The 19,356-nt window shown below is 36.7% G+C and overlaps 3 protein-coding genes across 4 annotated transcripts; all 3 read left to right on the top strand.

Moving 5' to 3' along the window:
* Positions 1 to 1,912: 1,912 nt before the first annotated feature.
* Positions 1,913 to 6,003, top strand: LOC110383441 (fumarylacetoacetase). The gene is made up of 9 exons (XM_049848517.2): positions 1,913 to 2,210; positions 2,509 to 2,616; positions 3,216 to 3,340; positions 3,601 to 3,741; positions 3,948 to 4,045; positions 4,182 to 4,337; positions 4,562 to 4,768; positions 5,023 to 5,171; positions 5,732 to 6,003. Exons 1-9 carry the CDS (start codon positions 2,127 to 2,129, stop codon positions 5,930 to 5,932), a joined length of 1,269 nt encoding a protein of 422 aa, XP_049704474.2. The 5' UTR covers positions 1,913 to 2,126; the 3' UTR covers positions 5,933 to 6,003.
* A 195-nt stretch (positions 6,004 to 6,198) lies between these two features.
* Positions 6,199 to 10,058, top strand: LOC110383444 (fumarylacetoacetase). The gene is made up of 9 exons (XM_049848518.2): positions 6,199 to 6,420; positions 6,694 to 6,801; positions 7,670 to 7,794; positions 8,186 to 8,326; positions 8,519 to 8,616; positions 8,727 to 8,882; positions 9,009 to 9,215; positions 9,354 to 9,502; positions 9,790 to 10,058. Exons 1-9 carry the CDS (start codon positions 6,337 to 6,339, stop codon positions 9,991 to 9,993), a joined length of 1,272 nt encoding a protein of 423 aa, XP_049704475.2. The 5' UTR covers positions 6,199 to 6,336; the 3' UTR covers positions 9,994 to 10,058.
* Positions 10,059 to 10,292: 234 nt separating this feature from the next.
* LOC110383440 (translation initiation factor IF-2) lies at positions 10,293 to 16,265 on the top strand. 2 transcript variants are annotated; one of them, XM_064039166.1, is made up of 7 exons: positions 10,293 to 10,450; positions 11,546 to 11,677; positions 12,743 to 12,874; positions 13,031 to 13,417; positions 13,612 to 13,794; positions 14,295 to 14,353; positions 15,720 to 16,265. In XM_064039166.1, exons 2-7 carry the CDS (start codon positions 11,555 to 11,557, stop codon positions 16,075 to 16,077), a joined length of 1,242 nt encoding a protein of 413 aa, XP_063895236.1. In that variant the 5' UTR covers positions 10,293 to 10,450; positions 11,546 to 11,554; the 3' UTR covers positions 16,078 to 16,265. The 2 variants fall into 2 exon arrangements, with proteins under 2 accessions (XP_063895236.1, XP_063895235.1); XM_064039165.1 differs by having other exon boundaries at positions 11,546 to 11,713; positions 15,720 to 16,262.
* Positions 16,266 to 19,356: the final 3,091 nt, after the last annotated feature.

Here is a 19,356-nt window from a genome sequence, read left to right as displayed (position 1 = left end):
GAACAATGGATTGAATGCAGAGAATGTAAGAATTGGGCCCATTTGCAATGTATTGAAGATGAAGAAAACCAAGCATTTGTATGTCCTAATTGTTATTCTGATCAATCACCTGGAGAGTAACTAGTTTTGGCATATTTTTTATTTCTTAAAAAGACTCGAGACTGATTAAAAAGTTAATAATTTTGGAACATATTAATAATTGATCAAAAATAAGTACAAACTATTGATTAAAAATACGTTTTTATGTTTGAATAATTACATAAGAAGCTTCCTTGTTTTTTTTTTATTGTAATACTTAGTATTATACAATTAAACTTTAAAAACTGTTGATTTATATTAAAAAATATAACGAATAAATATATTATTATAAAACTGATGTGTTTTAATTTCCTAATTAATTTTCATTCATATAAAACTCCCAGCATTATCAACGGCACAACCGACCTCAGCTACGGCACAACTTGCCCCAGATTGGGGTTGGTAGTGCCTTGCCGCCTCTGTATAAAAAAATCGCATTTTCATAAAAAACTATTAAAAATGTGCAAAATCTGAAGTTAAATTCGTAAAATAGATTAAATTTGGCTTAGGATGAACCACTACTTTCAGTCATAGTACTTGTTTTATCCGAATCTTAAAAGGATTTGTCAAAATCGGCACTTTCAGCCCCGCTCTCCCCTACTACCGTAATGACGTCATTAGCATGGCGGCGACATTTCGTAGTGTTCAAAGACAGATAAAAAACCGAAAAACTTTAAACTGCAATAAAAAATATATTTATGTACCTTACGAAGTGAAACTAACATTTCCCGATTGCTTTTCCTCTAAACAATCATTGTAATACACTTTTAATTTTTTTCTCATCTAGACTAAAATACCCTATTTTAGGTACCGGACCCCCAAAGGGATAAATAGGACTTTATTACTGATATTCACTATCCGCCTGTCTGTCACCAGACCGGCCTACATATCTAAAACTTAAAACATTTATTCATATTAGGCTTATAAATCACTACTTGCTACGCCCGTCTTTTGTCTTGACGATTCATCTTCCTATGTATTTTTGCTGGGAAGAAGTGGCGTAACAAACTCCCTAGCAACCGTGAACGTGATATACAATTTAAAATTTCGCAGATGAGTTATTATGAAAACAAGAATAAAATCAATATTCAAAAGGGGGCTTCCATACAGAAAACTTATTTATTTTTATCGATCATGGGACCGAACCCTTCGTGCGCCATTCCGACTCATAGCAATCTACTAAAAAAAATCCTTGCCGTAGTTTCTACAACTAAAACCACAGTAACATCTAATATATTTACCCCACAAAATAGTACTGCAGATGTGTTATTTCCAGGCAGTCGCGGACTCTCCCAACTGTCCCTCCCAAAACAAGGGGAGTCTTCACGCCGGGATTCGTGAGCCGATATTATCTAAGGTCAACTTTAACTTGTAAATATACATACTATTTATTGTCTGCTATATTGTAATAAATAAATTATTTCATTAAGAATTTTTGTGGTTATTTTTTTGGTATCTTGTTTATCTGTGCCTGCAAAATATACCTACTGTTAGAAAATTTCAATCACTGCGAAAAACTGTAGATAGGTTACTTTGTATCAGGGTGCGTTAAGTTCCACCCTGACACGGGTGAAACCTAAATCATAATACCAACCTAGGCACCAATTTGTTTAATAACAATGATTGAGATAAAATAATAGCAAATAATACCGTAGCATTATCTGTAACTTTATCAGCTTGTATGCAAACATGGAATATGATAACAATCTTCTGTTAGCATATCACTCATGTTTGAAATAAAGAAAAAGCACCAACCAACATTATAAACTGCATCGATAGATTAACTAATCTAAAGCATCAAAAAAACATTTTATTTTGAATTTCCCGCTACAAGTTGCATTATCGATTATCGCATTCACCTTAAACGTTCAATCAGACGCCCTAGTGATATTATAAGCGACACCGAAACTTTATTTGTGTTAAAATACAGCCTATTTGCAAACAATATATTTTACAAATACGCCGGCTAAATTAGAGCAGCAACATTTCAAAACAAAGCACTGAAAAACACATTCCGATAGCCACCGGCCCAGTGCAGACGTATCAAAATGAAATCGTTCATCGAATATTCTCCGAGCACTGATTTTCCTATCGAAAATCTCCCGTATGGAGTCTTCACTTCACCTAGCAATGTAAGTATTGTTTTTCTTTATTTACTAAGAAATAGTAAAGAAAATTGATACTTGAAACAAAAGAAATAAGTGTTTTGCGAGCCGGTTTTGCAATGTCTTCTTTTTGACATTGCATTCCGGTATTATGCTGCCAAATTGAGGAGGTAGGCTACTGTTGAATAAAACTGGCCAATTTATGTTAAATTGGAGATTTGGAAAAAGGCTCGGAGGATGATGGAGATGGTTTTATATTTGGTGTCATTTTTCTGATAGTAAATATTGAATTATGCTGTTGTTACTTGTAATTTAATGTTTTTAGGTCGAGAAACACATTGGAGTGGCAATCGGAGACTTAATTCTAGACTTGAACGTGATATCTCATCTGTTTGACGGGCCACTGCTGAAATCTAAACAGAATGTATTTAAGGTAAACAAAACTACATCACACTTATCTGCATACCTATTTATTGAAATCAAGAGTTGTTTATGCATTGAACAATAACAAATACTTATGAATATCATGAACATATTGCTTGAATGTTATTCTACTAAAATGAAGTCATTCCTGCACTCAGTGGGTAGGTACTGATACTTAACTACTTAGGTATATTACAAAACTAAGAGTTTCTTTGTTCTTTTGTTTGAACGATTTGATTTGAAAAAATATTTCAGTGTTAGATAGTCCATTTGGGCTGCGGGATTGTTCCAAAGTTACCTCGACCCTGGTACATAAAGGGCATAAGAAGTAACATGGCGGGTCAGTAAGAGTCTGACACTCCCTCACGCTGCACCCACAGCGGGAAGGGGTCGATTTGCAAACAAAAAAAAATTGTTATCCATTTATCGAGGAAAGCGCGGGATAGTTCCCACGAGACGCGGGTGATACTGCTGAAGGATTTTAGAAAAATATAAATAGAGCCTTTAGCCCTAAAGGCTCTATTTATATTTTCACTGGCAAGAAACAATAGGAACTTTTTTTTTTTAACTGAATGCTATGAAAATATACCTATCTAACATTAATTTCAGGAAGAAAAGCTCAACGCGTTTATGGGTCTCACTCGGCCGCACTGGTTGGAAGCGAGGGCCACGCTGCAAAAGCTGCTAGACGCCTCCAATCCTACTCTACAAAACGACACAGAATTGAGACAAAAGTAATTTATTCAGTATTTTATGGAAACAATAACGTATGACTTATCTCTCTCTTCTCCTTAGGTGCAGCCTATATAATCAATTACATTGCACAATATTACGAATAGTGCAATAAAAATGATAGGTACTGTTGCGCAAGATTGCGCAATCATTTCAAACGAATCTTATTGCAATGTAATTGATCTTCTTAGACTTTTTTAAAGCTTTTAAATTAACAAAACCTTCAATTAAATAATTCTTTATTTTATGCTCCAAACATCAGGGCATTCGTAAAGCAGAGCGATGCACAAATGCATGTGCCGGCTGAGATTGGAGACTACACGGATTTCTTCTCGTCACTATACCATGCCACCAACTGTGGGATCATGTTTTTGGGGACAGATATCAACGCCTTTAAAAACTGGTAAGCAGTACCTACCCATTAACACAACAGGACAAAAGCACACAAGAAAATCTGGTCCAGAAACACATTGAATAGCGTTAAGCCCCGGTAATTTCATTCATCATCATTCCTGGAAAATTTTGCTGAAAGAACAAAAATGTAGATTTTTTACGTTTGAAAGTATGGGCATATTTTTTTAACGTAGGGAAAAAATACTTTGTTCGCAGGAAGCATCTGCCAATTGGTTATCACGGCCGTAGCAGCTCCATAGTTATATCTGGAACACCCATCACGAGACCTTACGGACAGACCGTACCTGCAAAAAGTATGTATTTTTCATATACAAACCCTACCTAAAAGTCAAGCTTAGAATACCCCGTTTTTTGCATCGGGTATAAGAAAATTAAATTACAAGAACCCAAACGGAAGAAACTAAGAAAGTAGCTTGTTTGTATGTCCAGGCTCTGTCCCTGAATTTGGACCCTGTCGCCTGATGGACTTCGAATTGGAGATGGCAGCGTTCGTAGGCGGACCTCCCACTGCCCTCGGAGAGAGGATCGCGGCTAAGGACGCTGAGGATCGCATCTTTGGACTCGTTCTCTTGAACGATTGGAGTGGTATGATGAGATAAAAAATCCTTGTGCCTTTGGAATCGGGATAGATAGAGTCTAAAAGCAAGATTCTACATGTGTGTGGCACTTTGACCTTCAAAAACAGAAAGGCCAAAATGCATGCCATCATTTCTAAAATGTCTGCGAAATTGCAACCTTTTTGAGGATACATATTTTTTGATATCGGCTAAGTATCGAAGTTAAGTTGTCCAGTAAAAGTCTGATTTCAGCTCGCGACATCCAGAAATTTGAATACGTGCCTCTCGGTCCATTCACATCCAAGAATTTGGGTACATCAATATCGCCCTGGATAGTCACCATAGAAGCTTTAAGACCCTATATAGTACACAACTTCCCACAAGATCCCACACCCTTCCCATACTTGAGACATGACGATAAATTCAACTTCGATATCAAGCTAGAGGTTGATTTGAAACGTGAGTATTATATTTGCCATTTCTAAATATCCTCATGAATTTTTCATTGCCTTTAAAAGAAAATCACATATTTCTAGGAAAAAATAACATTGCAAACACAGCCTGGAAGTCTTTTTTTTTGTTGAAAATCTAGCTGCAAATAGGCGTACCTCAGGGTGCAATTCTTGGCCACTTTCGATTTCTTTTTAAAGTTAATGACCTTAATTTCTTACTATCATTAAAACATCTTTTTCATACCAAAAAAACACCAACAGCGGAAAATTCCTCTGAACCCACCACGATCAGCCGGACTAACTACTGCTACATGTACTGGACGGTGAAGCAGCAGCTCGCGCAGCAGACCGTCACTGGCTGCAACCTGAGACCTGGAGACCTGCTCGGCTCCGGCACCATCAGTGGAGAGGTCAGTGCCAAGAAATCGGTACTAATATTAGGTTCCTACTAGTTAAGAAGTAGGTTGTGTGTGCCACGGGGTATTTTTGGGATCTACTGAACTGGTTTCCAAAATTGATGATATCCTCCCAGCTGATTATCGGCTACCTACGGCGGCGATCTCATATAAAGAGATCAGCCAGCTGCGCAGGACATTATAGGCACAAGCATTTTCGCAGACACAGGTGCACTCACTATTCCTTCACTCTCATAGCCCGATGGGACGGACGGTAATCCGACACCACCGAAGAGAGATCAGGATTGTTTTATTACTGAAAACCTACGTTAGAGGTCTGCCGTGTAGTTTCCACGGGATTACTTTGAATTAAGGGTTTCTTCTTTTAGAATATACTAGGCATCCGCCTGACCATATTTCATCTGATTCCTGAAGGAACCACTTGCCATTCCCGGATAAAATGTAGCCTATATGTTATTACGATGTGTAAGCTATATTATAGCCAAGTTCAGCCGTTTGCCAAAACAGAATCTCATACAACCCATAAAATTCGCTTTTATAAAATAAATTTTCAGAGGCCAGATTCCCTTGGCTGCATGTTAGAACTCTCGTGGAATGGGACCAAGCCTCTCCGTCTGAAATCTGGTGAAGAGAGGAAGATCCTTGAAGATGGAGATACGGTGACCCTTCGCGGGTACTGCATCAATGATAATGACGTGAGGATCGGCTTCGGAAAATGCGAAGGGAAACTTCTGCCTGCAGTACCTTTAGATTAATCAATTTTAATAAGGCAAAAAGTCAGTAACCATTTAATATACCTACGAATATATTGATGATCAAATTATAATTCTGTCTTTTTTCTACTCCTCCAAAACCCAGACTCCAGTATTTATTCTTCTGCAAACAAACTACTGTCCTATTTATAACCTAAAAACTTTCCGATTAACCCTTTCGATGACAAAAAATAGATAACAACTTTCACTCAAAGCACCATATTACGACCTTGAACCTTAAACGCAACAAATCTATAGGTACATATAACATAAGTAGTTCTATCTCGCCGGCCGGTGAACAAACCGGCTTGATAAGCATAAGCATACATTACCATAACAGCTTTTATAGCTGGCACTAGTTGGAAAACACATTCCGATAGCCACCGGCCCAGTGCACACGTATCAAAATGAAATCGTTCGTCGAATATTCCCCGAGCACTGATTTTCCTATCGAAAATCTCCCGTATGGAGTCTTCACTTCACCTAACAATGTAAGTAATTTTTTCTCTGCCCTAAAATAATATTAAAGCAATTTGAGTCTTATATTTAAGCCAATAAGACTTAAAGAGCTGATTTGAATTAGAATTATTGATCATACGATGTGTTCTTATTGACATTGCAAACTGTATAATGCTACCAAATTAAGAAGTAGCCCCTTATCTACGAATACCGTAGACTTTTCATACAATTATTTTGGGAAGCTGTGCATACAGTTATCTTTTGTTAGTTTGTTAATGTCTTATCATTTTACTGTATGTTTTCAGAGCGAAAAACACATTGGAGTAGCAATTGGGGAGTTTATTCTAGATTTGAACGTGATCTCTCATCTGTTTGATGGGCCCCTGCTGAAATCTAAACAGAATGTTTTTAAGGTAAATTAATTAAATAACTACTCTACAGTTAATTGAGAACACTGGTATCTAATATTTTTGTTATTTATGCAAATGTATTCAAGACTTGTTTTTACATTAAACAACAAATATGAATAACATTATGTTAAGGGAATTAGCAAGCAAAGTATTACTAATAACCATAGGGATTTTTTTTAATGATTTTTACTAGAGATGGATGTACCTATTTATTTGTTAACTTAATTATAGGTAAAGGTACTACACATATACAGACTATAGTTTAAATTAATTCTTCATAATGGTTTAGAATAGTCTTCTCCCTTTTATCACTTGAGGAACATGGCAGGAAGAAGAAGAGATAAGTAGGTACATCTCTAAATAACTACTATTATTATAACGTTATACCTTAGTTTCGTATATGGCGTGATACAAAAGACACACCTCCAATATAGACCATTGGACACAACGAGTTTGTAACTTCCGTAAGAATCTGAATATAAATTACGGTACACCGACGTCAACATGTTTACGATTAAAACAGGTTTATTATTACACATTATTTTGCAATAATCAGGTTTTTAATAGAAACAGTTGAAGTATATGCTGCTGGAACCTCAGCTTGCTGATGAGATGTTGAAGGCCTTTTTAGGGATGTGAAATCATCATAATACTCCTCCCACTGCGGTAAGAGATGAGAAAGCTTTGTGGATCAATTGAATTGTGCAATATCACGTATTGTGCAAAATGTAGGTACCATATATTGGTATAGGCAATGATTTGAGCGATTTAAATGGTCTTCTAGGTTGTCCCTAATACCCAACTCATGTTCCGAAATTTTTCCAGTCATGATGTATGCCTGATTTTTACACACTAATCGGTATAATTTCAGGAAGAAATGCTCAACGCGTTCATGGGTCTCACTCGGCCGCACTGGTTGGAAGCGAGGGTCACGCTGCAGAAGCTCCTTGATGCTTCCAATCCCACTCTTCAAAATAACACAGAACTGAGACAGAGGTATAAAAAAGCTTGTTTTTAGGAAGTACCTAATTTTTTTCGACTTCGGATTGAATCATTAAATGACCCTTCCTTCTGTGGGTACACCGTTAGGGAGTGTCAGATTCTTACTGGGCCAAAACCCACCATATTCCTTCGGAAACCATTTGTGTGCCAGGGCCGCGGTAACTTTTTCGAACAATCTCACAGTCATCAGGCCTTGGACCTGGTGGGCCTGGAGACTGCTGACTCCCTTTGAGGAGCGAGTGGTACAATACCCGCCGCCGACACTAATCTGTCGTCATTCATAGGACACGGAAGGCCTGTGTTTCCCCCAAAACTCACCACCTACAGACCCGAGGAAGTCCCTACAGAAGAAATGATTTCGATTTTTTTTTCTCTTATATTCCAGGGCGTTCGTAAAGCAGAGCGATGCACAAATGCACGTGCCGGCTGACATAGGAGACTACACGGATTTCTACTCATCGATACACCATGCCACCAACGTCGGCATCATGTTCAGAGGCAAAGATAATGCATTGTTCGCCAATTGGTAAGTCAAAGGCCCTTTAAATAGCAATATTAGCTTTTCTCGGGGTTCCACCCGCGTCCCATGGGAACTGCCTACTTCTGGAACCCGGTAATAAAAAAGGGAAATGAAGGATGTTATGCGGTTCTGACTATAAACTGGTATGAAAATATGTTTTGTTCCCCCAAATACTTACAATCATAAATGCTTTTTCAGGAAACACCTACCAGTTGGCTACCACGGTCGCAGCAGCTCAATCGTAATTTCTGGAACACCTATCACAAGGCCTTATGGACAGACCCTACCTGTGGAAGGTATACCTACATTTTACATACATATACCTACCTACCTATGTATCCGCTCTTTAACAGTATGGTTTCCAAAATATTTCCGGATATAAAACAACCTGTTTTTTTATATTCAGGTGCTGACCCCCACTTCGGACCCTGTCGCCTGATGGACTTCGAGTTGGAGATGGCAGCATTCGTGGGTGGACCTCCCACTACCCTGGGAGAGAGGGTCACGGCTAAGGACGCTGAGGATCGCATCTTTGGACTCGTTCTTATGAACGATTGGAGTGGTATGTCTCAAAATGTTTAAGTTTAGGTTCTCTTAGCGTGTTCAAAAGTATGAAGACTTCTGTCTTTCACTGTTTGAAGCTTCCTTCTATCTTCATCCATCAATATATTCATCCATTTCTTTTCAGCACGAGACATCCAGAAATGGGAATACGTGCCCCTCGGTCCCTTCACAGCCAAGAACTTGGGCACCACCATATCACCTTGGGTGGTCACCATAGAAGCTTTAAGACCATACATTGTGGACAACTTCCCACAAGACCCTACTCCCTTCCCATACTTGAAACATGACGATAAATTCAACTTCGATATCAAGCTAGAGGTGGATCTGAAATGTGAGTAGTTTTATCGATGTTTTTGAGGTCTGCCCTTTTTTCGAAAAAGTAATTTTCATGTCCCAAAATGCACAACTTTAAGCATTAAATTTTTCTATCATTTTCGCCAAATTCCTTATTTATTGTGCATTTTTTCAGCTGAAAAGTCGCCAGTGGCCACCACAATCAGCCGCTCTAACTTCAGCTACATGTACTGGACGGTGAAGCAGCAGCTCGCGCAGCAGACCGTCACCGGCTGCAACCTGAGACCTGGAGACCTGCTCGGCTCCGGCACCATCAGTGGAGAGGTCAGTAAACTTCTATAAAGGCTTCAGAAGAAACTCCTTAAAGCCTTTCACCTTATTTAGACCCTTTATTCAATCTTCCTGCCCTTAACCCAATTTTATTTGGGAGTCGGCGCAGTGTTTTCTTCTTCCATACTCCTTCTATCTACCATGATCTCACAAGTAACTTTCTTTCTAGCCATATCGACTTTCTCACAATCCAGCCATCATTTTTTTGGTCGCATCTTTCCCTTCCCAGCTCAAAAGCTGACTCGCAACATGATTAAGTACCTTTATTTCTCATCTTCCAGGTGTCAGATTCCTTTGGAAGCATGTTAGAACTCTCGTGGAAAGGAACAAAGCCCCTCCGTCTGCTGTCCGGTGAAGAGAGGAAGTTCATCCAGGATGGAGACACGGTGACAATCCGTGGTTTCTGCGTAGATGAAAATGGTGTCAGAATAGGTTTCGGAAAATGTGAAGGAAAACTTCTACCGGCTGTGCCTTTTGATGGATGAATTCTTTCGATAACTGCCTTTTTAACCATATTTTATACGTATCAAATAAATGACGATCAAATGTTCTGTGTGTGTCTTTTGTTATTATTTCTACTTGACTTCCATTCCTCTTTGATGAAGCTTTTTTCGGAAAGCCATTCTGTTTTAGATACCCTTAAAAAGAACATAAAAACATCTTAATTGAGAACCTCCTTTTTGGGAAGTCGGTTAAAAACCACTTGGTGTAAAAAAAATTGGTGTTGCAATAGGAAAAATTCTGTCTCCACACAACTGTCATCATAATAAATAATCAATAAATCTGTCAACGTCAAAACAGCATGGTATTGTATTTTTGTTTTATGGATTTTTTATCGAATGATAAAAATAAAAACTTTCTTATGAAAAAATAAAGTTATTCATGTGACTAAACATACTGAAAAGAACTGAAAATCGAAAGATCTCAGATGTTCCTTTAAAGGTAAGTAATATATTTTTTTATTTTGATTTAGAGGTAGGTAATCCAAAAACAATCAAATACTTTGAAACTTTTTGGTTAGACTGTACCGCTAAGTTTATTTTTTTATGTATTAGCCTTGTAGTATTAGCCTGCGTCCTGTAGACCCAGAAAAAAGCCTATCGCCTCAATAAATGGGCAATCTAACACTGAAAGATTTTTTCAAATCGTTCCTGAGATTAGCGCGTTCAAGCAGTCTTCAGCTTTTCACTGTAATTTTATAACAAGAATGGGCTCAATAACCCAAAACATATTTTTAGGCTTTATTGGGACTATTTAGTTAGAAGATGGTTTATGTGAAGTTTGGGTTGGAGTGTAGCAAAGGGTGTGCAAGGCATTTGGGACTTAGAAAATTTTTCATGAAAAATGAAAATTTCTGAAAATGCCTAGTTTTTCATTTCCATCGTATAGAATACCTAAAAATAAGACGAAAACCATCTGGGCACTTTTTGTCTAGGACTAAGAAGCCCCGCGTAGCGGGGCTCCGTCGACTGGCAACCTCGACTTAGGGCAACCCCGACTCGGACAGGTTAGGTTCGAATTATTTTTTTTAAACCACCCAGAAGTAGGAGCCCCGCGCGGCGGGGCTCCGTCGACTTTGCCTTTGTTTACAATGACCTTCAGTGCTCATTTTTAGGCGAACCGTTGGTCCTAGGCAAAAGTCCCAAAAGCCTTGCACACCCTTTGCTACACACTAACCGAAGTTTGCACAAAATCGTTCAAGTAGTTTTTCATTTATCTTATTTTTTTGTTATTTCACTTATATGTCACGAAGTACATACCGTGCTACTAATATTATTTAATATTTGTACTAGCCGATTTCCCGCGGTTTCACCCGCGTCTCGAGGGAGCTACAGCCCGCACCGGAATCAAATATAGCCTATGTTACTTGCAGATAATATAGCTTTTTAATGGTGAAAGAATTTTTAAAATCGGTTCAGTAGTTTTTGATTTTATCCATTACAACCAAACAAACAAACAAAGTTGTCCTCTTTATAATATAGATGAAAATTTGATAATCCTTATCTCTTGCATTAATGATGCTTAAATTATTTCCAGACTTTCAAAATGAGTAAAACAAAGGAGACAGTAAACTTGAAAGCAGCCAGTGTGGAAGCGTGCAGGATCTGCTTAGCCACGGACACAAAGTTGCACAGCCTACAGAGCACATACCTCGCTACAAGTAGTGAGGTATTTGCACTGTTGGAAGCTGTTGTAGGATATCATGTAATATACCACCTGTTTATAAGAATTAATTTGCTTATTACAATTTACACTAATATTTATTTATTTAACAGTTTTGTACACATAAAACACAAACAATAATAAATAATAGAAAAAATTGTACAAGGGCACAGCTTATCTCTAATGAAATTTCTTCCAGCAGGCCCGTTATGGGAGAGTTAGAATAAAAGAGATAGGTACAGATAGACAGTGTTAAAAGAAAGAAGATATAACCGATATATAATCACTAACATGAACTACTTAAATACATATATATAAACATATATATATGCATGCTATGACAGAGAGGAAAGATAGTGTTCTTTCAACTTGCGTTTTAAACACAGCAACAGTCTGGCAGCTCCTCAGCTCAGGCGGCAACTTATCCCACAGCCGTACAGCGTGCACGGTGAAAGAATAGGAGTAGAAGTCAGTGGAGTGGGAAGGGATTTTAAAAAGGGATTTGAGATGTGTCCTGCAGGACGCATCAGGTGAGCGGAGAAAGGAGAAACGTTCCCGCAGGTAGGATGGAGATTTAGGATTGAAGAGGATATTAAAAAGAAGAAACAAAATGCGAATGTTCCTGCGAAGACGGATTGGGAGCCACTTGAGTTCCTTGCGAAAGTATTTATTGCGAAATATTGTAAACAAGGATTTTTTTTTGTTTGTAACAGATAAACTCAAAAATTATTTTACTGTTGGAAAGCTTCACTCTTCCCAAGTAACACAGGCTATACTTTATCCCTATACAAGCAGTAGTTAACCATGGGGCACAGTTGAAACTGTTGAAATTATATGTAGCACCAATTATAATATAGCACCTCTTACCCCCCACACTCCGCGACATTTAATGATTACTTAAGTCCTTAGTGACAGATTCTCATACAAAATTTGCACTAAGGAATGGCTTAAGTAACCAAATTATAAAATTATAATTCATACAATTGCTTAAAAGCAGTGCTTCTTGCCGTGCACCAGAAATGATAATATTTCTTATCTAGTGTTAACACTGTTGCTTTTATTTGCTTTCAGAAGTCATACAAAGGCCTACCAAATTATATTTGCTATCAATGTGCACCATGCTTGGTAAAATGCCATAAATTAATTGAAAAATGTAAAATATCACAGACTGCACTCGAAGACATATACAAAAAGAATGGACAGGTATTTTCTTTGTTTATAATGCAAAGCTGAAGGGTTTATTTGTTGTAAGGCTAGGTATACACTACTCTTTATCAGCATGTGCCAAAACATCTGCATACTTATATATTATTATTAATCACCTGCGGGTAATATTTTTATGATGTTTTATATTTTTAGATAACAAAACCACTCATAGAAAAACAGAACAGATCTGAACTGAAATTGCAGACTCTAGACAGCTATGAACTAATAAATTATTACTACATAAAATATGATGATGACAACAACACATCAGATTTCATCAAAACAAAGCCTGATCCTGACGTACAAACAAATGTATCGTCAGATAATGAATTACAGGAAGCAATTGAAGAACTTTCTGAAAAAGAAATATTAGATATATTACAAAAATCTCTGAAAAATCAAGATACTGATGAATTAAGTAGTGATAGCGACGTGCAAGCCATAGAAGTTGACGTACCAACTGTAGAAATTGCTTCTGACGATGAAAAAGCTGGTGATGACTTCATAAGTTTGAAAACTTATAATGTGACGGTTGATAGGGTAATGTTATAATTTTTTTCGGTTTAAATATCTCACTATATACAGCGCAGCAGCTGATGCCACAAAACACTATGCCTTGCCTCCCATTAATATTCACCACATTGTTTCAGTATGTTCCTTTTTTGTATAAAGAAATATTATCATAGTTATTTCAAAGAAATAAATTTTTTTTTAATTAAATGTCCTTTTTTCAGGAACCAGGAAATTTCAATAAATGTAAAAGGCCCCTTTATAATCGTGCACCAGGTCTAATAAAAAATGAAAGACCCAAAGTGAAGGAACCAAGAAAGAAAAAGAAGAAAATAAATAATAATGAGTACAATCCAATGCCAGTCGAGCCTTATGTGCGGAAATTCTTCAATGTTACTGAAACATCGGTATGGTGTTACGTTACCATTTATTCATATATACAGAGAAAAATTATAACAAATGTTACAAGCAGATAATGTATAGTTATCAGCACGAATCTTGAGCTCTGACCTACATCTGCGCAGAAGTGATTTATTAGCAAAGAACCAATCCCGAGTGACGGCTATGACGCGATGCACTGCGGGCCAATCACCGCTTTAGCCCGCCCCGCGCTGCGCTTCATACCACAAAAGGGACCCAATAAATTACTTCTGTGCAGGTCAAGGTCAGAGCTCAAGATTCGTACCGATAACTACAATTTTCTAATGGCGAAAGATTTTTTTAAATCGGACGAACACAAAGAACTTGTGTCTGCGCAAATGCTCGTGGACTATGATATGTCTTGCGCAGCTGGCTGACCTCCTTTTACGAGAACAGCCGCTGTGTCAGTCCCTTGGATGCCATTACTTTAAGTCATTAAGACCAAAATTGATAGCCATCATTTAATAAAATTGGTGACTTTTTACAGGGAACAATAAGCGGTAGGAAGTTTTCATGCAAATCCTGTCCGGCAACATTTCCTTATCCGTAAGTTATACTTAATTATAGTTTTACAATATTTTTTTTCTTTATGTTATGGCTAATATAGAAAAGGACCATGCCCATCTGTGCCCCAGTAACGCCCAGAGAAAGTAAATTACAAGATAGCCCTATTAAATAAAAACTAAAATTATGATGATAATTAGAAGTCTTAAAAAGCACCAGTTAAAAAATAAAAAAGTCATGAATTCGTGATGATCATGAAGTTCCTAGTGAAAACTAATAGCAATGCTGTCTATAAACGATAAAATGTATAAAAAACCAGTGGGAATTTATCATGTTTAATGTCCAATATCTTTTGAATCGGTGCTTTTTATAATATTAAATCTAGATATCTTACAAATATGGCTGTAAAGCTATCGTATGACATAGAACTGGAATTTGGGCATTGCATGGCGTTGCTGACTTTTCACTCCATACTAATATGGGCATGATCCTTTATGTTCATTATCTGCAAAATCTTTTAAAATTATAAAAAATAGAAAAGACACTTTGTTGGACTGCCTAAACGATCAATTAAGTTTATTTATAACAAGAGATATGGAAGAGCTTAGTAAAAGCCACGCGGATGGATCGATCATAACTTTATTTATTTAGCTGTTTGATAACTTCAATAAAGGAGATGGCCAAAAAAACACCCAGAGTCGACAGGAACTTCATATGTATGATTGGATTCAGTATAATTTGTGGATTTTAAAAAGTATTTCAAATCATCTAAAAACCATGGGATTCTCTTTTTATAACGTTTTTTCGATCAAGATTTTAGTTCACAAAAAAGTTTACTTTTACTGTTTGATGTTCGTTAGAAGTTGAATGCAGACTCGTGATTGGACCGTTTTGCATTGCTAAGTCATTTGTTATATTTGACAATGTCACATGGCGCGATTTTCAAAGACAATTTCTCCAAAAACATTTCATAGCCAGTTGTGAAGGTTGCATGTAACTGCGAAACCTCTCCAAGTAGGTAAGGTCGGTGCTTAATCGTATCTGGAGTGGTTAAATACAAGACCTTTTAATCACTAGGCCAACTCTGAAACTATGGGGTTATTTTATTACTAGTGGCTTGTATAATGTTAGTTTACTTTGCTTTTTTATGTCCCTTGACGTTAATAATCTTTAAAATCAACATATATTCAACATAACCTATTTTTGCTATAATATGAAATAGCTCCTATACCCCATGGATTTCAGTCTGGATTTTTTGGCACCATCAAAGGTCTATCATAAAGAACCTATTGGTAACCATTTCATTGCTGTCGATTCTGGGTTTTTTTTCTATGAAAATTTGGCCATCTCCTTCTCAATACCTATAATTTATTCTGCGATTTTTCATAAATACTTTTATTTCTTTCAGTGAAGAAGCAAAGGACCACACATACATTGGCTGCCCAAATGCTGCACCAAGAGTTCGAGCTGGTACAAATACTGCACCAAAAGTACCAGGTGTACCCCGTGCTGTACCAAAAGTACCAACTGGTACAAATACTGCACCAAAAGTACCAGTTGTTCCCAGTGTTGTACCAAAAGTACCAACTGGTACACATACTGCACCAAAAGTACCAGGTGTTCCCAGTGCTGTATCAAGAGTACCAGGTCTTCCTAGTGCTGTACCAAGAGCACCATCTGGTCCAAATACTGCACCAATAGTACCAGCTGGTTCAAATACTGCACCAATAGTACCAGATGTTCCCAGAGCTGTACCAAAAGTATAAGCTGATCTAAATACTGCACCAATAGTACCAGCTGGTTCAAATACTGCACCAATAAAACCAGGTGTTACCAGTGCTGTACCAAAAGTACAAGCTGGTCCAAATACTGCACCAATAGTACCAGGTGTTCCTAATGCTGTAGAAAAAGTACCAGCTGGTCCCAATGCTGTAACAAGTGTACCTGCATCCATGTACCTGCATCAAAAGCTGATCGGCCCAAATCTACACGCTGGGATACATAGACTAACAGCAATTAATAAAGTCATATATATTTGCCAAATATTATCTACATAATATTAATATTAAAAATAAAAAAGAGCAAAACTATTATTTTAGAAGAGATATTCGGATTTTGAAATGTTTTAAAAAAGAGAATATTGTTGATTGGTAAGGAATATGGGAATGAAATTGAAAATGATTTTATCATTGGAAGAAAAATTAAAATATTTTGTTGCATTCATACTATGTATTATGAATTTAATATTTACCAACATTTTATCGGTGTAAAAGATGTGAATATGCCTATGTGTATATTGAGGAATCAGTTTTTATGAATGCTAAGTTTACAAAATACCTCTTAGTTTTTAAGAGCTCCAATTACCATTACCTACCAGTGTGCGTTCGCGCAGCGGAATGTTGTTGAATTTAAAGATTTTAATTATGCAGATAATTAGTGTAAGACGTCCTTTAATTGTGTATGGTAAATAAAAATTTGTGTATGCAGCCATTGTGGAGAAATTCACCAAAAACAGATTCCGCTGGGCAAACGTTGGCGAACGTTGTCCTGGCGGAACTTTTTTTAATCCATAGACTTTAGAAGAAAAGAGATGTGTCCGAAAATTAGTGTGTATTTGTGTATAATTGATTATGTATGAATGAAATCAGTGCATGCATAAACTTCGGAGAAATTCAAGTTTCCGCTACGAACCATAGAATTTGTTTATATTTGTTTAAAAAACAGATTTAGAAAAAGTCGTAGGGTTTAAAAGAGAAAAATATAAACGTAAAATACACTTATTAGGTCTTGGTTCTTAAAGTATGCAGTTTGGAGTCTAGATTTTCACGTTTACACAAACCTTGTAAGTGTCTCCAACATGTTGCCAAATATCAATGATGTTCCGTTAGTAATTAAAAGGTTATAGGAATTTATAGGATATTTTATCATGAATAGATCACTGTTTACAAAGCAGTCGAATATCACGACGTTCTAAAGGAATTGCATGGTAAAATGTATGCCAATAATTAGTTTAATCATTCAACTATTCACTTGCAAAATTTCATGTCATTAAATTCAGTAATTAAAGAAAGACAATTATAAAACTGACGGAGCATCGAAAACCTATATAATCCGACCAAGTTCGGATAGCTACAAAAAAGCGGCCGTGCCATATGTCTAAGAAACGTTTTTAACTTGGAAGGTTAGTATTTATTAATATGGTACAGTTGCGTACACAAGCGTTAGGAAAAAATAAAACAATTGTATGTCTTGAATTCTTGATTGATAAATATTTTTAAATAATAATGCCACTATCTACGATAAAAATAAATCTTCAATTAACAAGTACTTCTCTTTTTAAATATCCGTGTACAAAAATATTTTTATTATTATTACTTACATAAATTACTTAACTACGTGATTAAAAATAACGTTAATAAACTTTACGTATTTTAACTAAAATGTCGTAGATAGTGGCGTTATTATTAAAAAATATTTTTCATTCAAGAAATGCAATTGTTTTATTTTTTCCTAACGCTTGTGTACGCAACTGTACCATATTAATAAATATACTAACCTTCCAAGTTAAGAACGTTGCTTAGACATATGGCACGGCCGCTCTTTTGTAGCTATCCGAACTTAGTCGGATTATGTAGGGTTTCGATGTTCCGTCAGTATTATAATTGTCTTTCTTTAATTACTGAATTTAATGACATGAAATTTTGCAAGTGAATAGTTGAATGATTAAACTAATTATTGGCATACATTTTACCATGCAATTCCTTTAGAACGTCGTGATATTCGACTGCTTTGTAAACAGTGATCTATTCATGATAAAATATCCTATAAATTCCTATAACTTTTTAATTACTAACGGAACATCATTGATACTTGGCAACATGTTGGAGACACTTACAAGGTTTGTGTAAACGTGAAAATCTAGACCCCAAACTGCATACTTTAAGAACTAAGACCTAATAAGTGTATTTTACGTTTATAATTTTATCTTTTAAACCCTACGACTTTTTCTAAATCTGATTTTTAAACAAATATAAACAAATTCAAAACAACGTATGTAAAAATCTACAGCTCTCTATGTAAGCGCTTTATATGAAAACTAGCTATTGGCCAAACGTTCGCGTAGCGGAAACTTGAATTTCTCCGAAGTTTATGCATGCACTGATTTCATTCATACATAATCAATTATACACAAATACACACTAATTTTCGGACACATCTCTTTTCTTCTAAAGTCTATGGATTAAAAAAAGTTCCGCCAGGACAACGTTCGCCAACGTTCGCCCAGCGGAATCTGTTTTTGGTGAATTTCTCCACAATGGCTGCATACACAAATTTTTATTTACCATACACAATTATAGGACGTCTTACACTAATTATCTGCATAATTAAAATCTTTAAATTCAACAACATTCCGCTGCGCGAACGCACACTACCTACCATATAACTAGTCTGATATTTGTAAACGTTCATACTGTAAGAGCATATATTGCAAAATAAATAATTGTAAGCACATTTTTATTTTCATTTATTTATTCTTGCACATATTTATTACATTTTTAAGTATTAATTATAAAAGTAAAAAACATTTAAAAATATAAAAAATAGGTTGCCACCGATATCGGGCACAGGGTGGTTAGGTGGTTAGGGTGGTTAGGGTCCCAGAGACAGAAACCTCCTCACAATACGTGCCGTATCAAGGAGTACTGCCTTCTGAATCAGTCCCTTGATCCAGCCGCCTAACGAGAGCCTCCTGAGGTGTTCGTCGAGGCTCTTGGCTATTAAACCATTGGCCGTAACGACAATCGGCACAACAACAGCCGTGTCGACACTCCACATGGCGACAACCTCGTGCGCTAAGTCGAGATACTTTATTTGTTTCTCTTTCTCTGCTTTCACGAGGTTCTCGTCATGCGGAACGGCGACATCGACTATCATCGCGCGGCGCGCTAATCGATCTATCACCACTATATCAGGCTTATTGGCTACAATAGTCCTGTCAGTGATGATAGATCGATCCCAGTATAACGTGATATGGTCCTTTTCGA

Source organism: Helicoverpa armigera, chromosome 18 (assembly GCF_030705265.1).
Source record: "Helicoverpa armigera isolate CAAS_96S chromosome 18, ASM3070526v1, whole genome shotgun sequence".
In the NCBI taxonomy this organism is placed as follows: Eukaryota; Metazoa; Arthropoda; class Insecta; order Lepidoptera; family Noctuidae; genus Helicoverpa; species Helicoverpa armigera.
Note: the sequence above shows the minus strand (reverse complement) of the source record. Positions and strands in the feature narration are given on the sequence as shown.

Excerpts from the sequence above, each read along its gene's own strand:
- LOC110383441 (XM_049848517.2), top strand. The coding sequence starts at position 2,127 with ATGAAATCGTTCATCGAATATTCTCCGAGCACTGATTTTCCTATCGAA. Across the intron at positions 2,617-3,215 it reads CTAAACAGAATGTATTTAAG|GAAGAAAAGCTCAACGCGTT; the intron begins GTAAACAAAACT and ends CATTAATTTCAG. Across the intron at positions 3,341-3,600 it reads GACACAGAATTGAGACAAAA|GGCATTCGTAAAGCAGAGCG; the intron begins GTAATTTATTCA and ends TCCAAACATCAG.
- LOC110383444 (XM_049848518.2), top strand. The coding sequence starts at position 6,337 with ATGAAATCGTTCGTCGAATATTCCCCGAGCACTGATTTTCCTATCGAA. Across the intron at positions 7,795-8,185 it reads AACACAGAACTGAGACAGAG|GGCGTTCGTAAAGCAGAGCG; the intron begins GTATAAAAAAGC and ends CTTATATTCCAG. Across the intron at positions 8,327-8,518 it reads AATGCATTGTTCGCCAATTG|GAAACACCTACCAGTTGGCT; the intron begins GTAAGTCAAAGG and ends ATGCTTTTTCAG.
- LOC110383440 (XM_064039165.1), top strand. The coding sequence starts at position 11,555 with ATGAGTAAAACAAAGGAGACAGTAAACTTGAAAGCAGCCAGTGTGGAA. Across the intron at positions 11,714-12,742 it reads AAGCTGTTGTAGGATATCAT|AAGTCATACAAAGGCCTACC; the intron begins GTAATATACCAC and ends ATTTGCTTTCAG. Across the intron at positions 13,795-14,294 it reads TCAATGTTACTGAAACATCG|GGAACAATAAGCGGTAGGAA; the intron begins GTATGGTGTTAC and ends GACTTTTTACAG.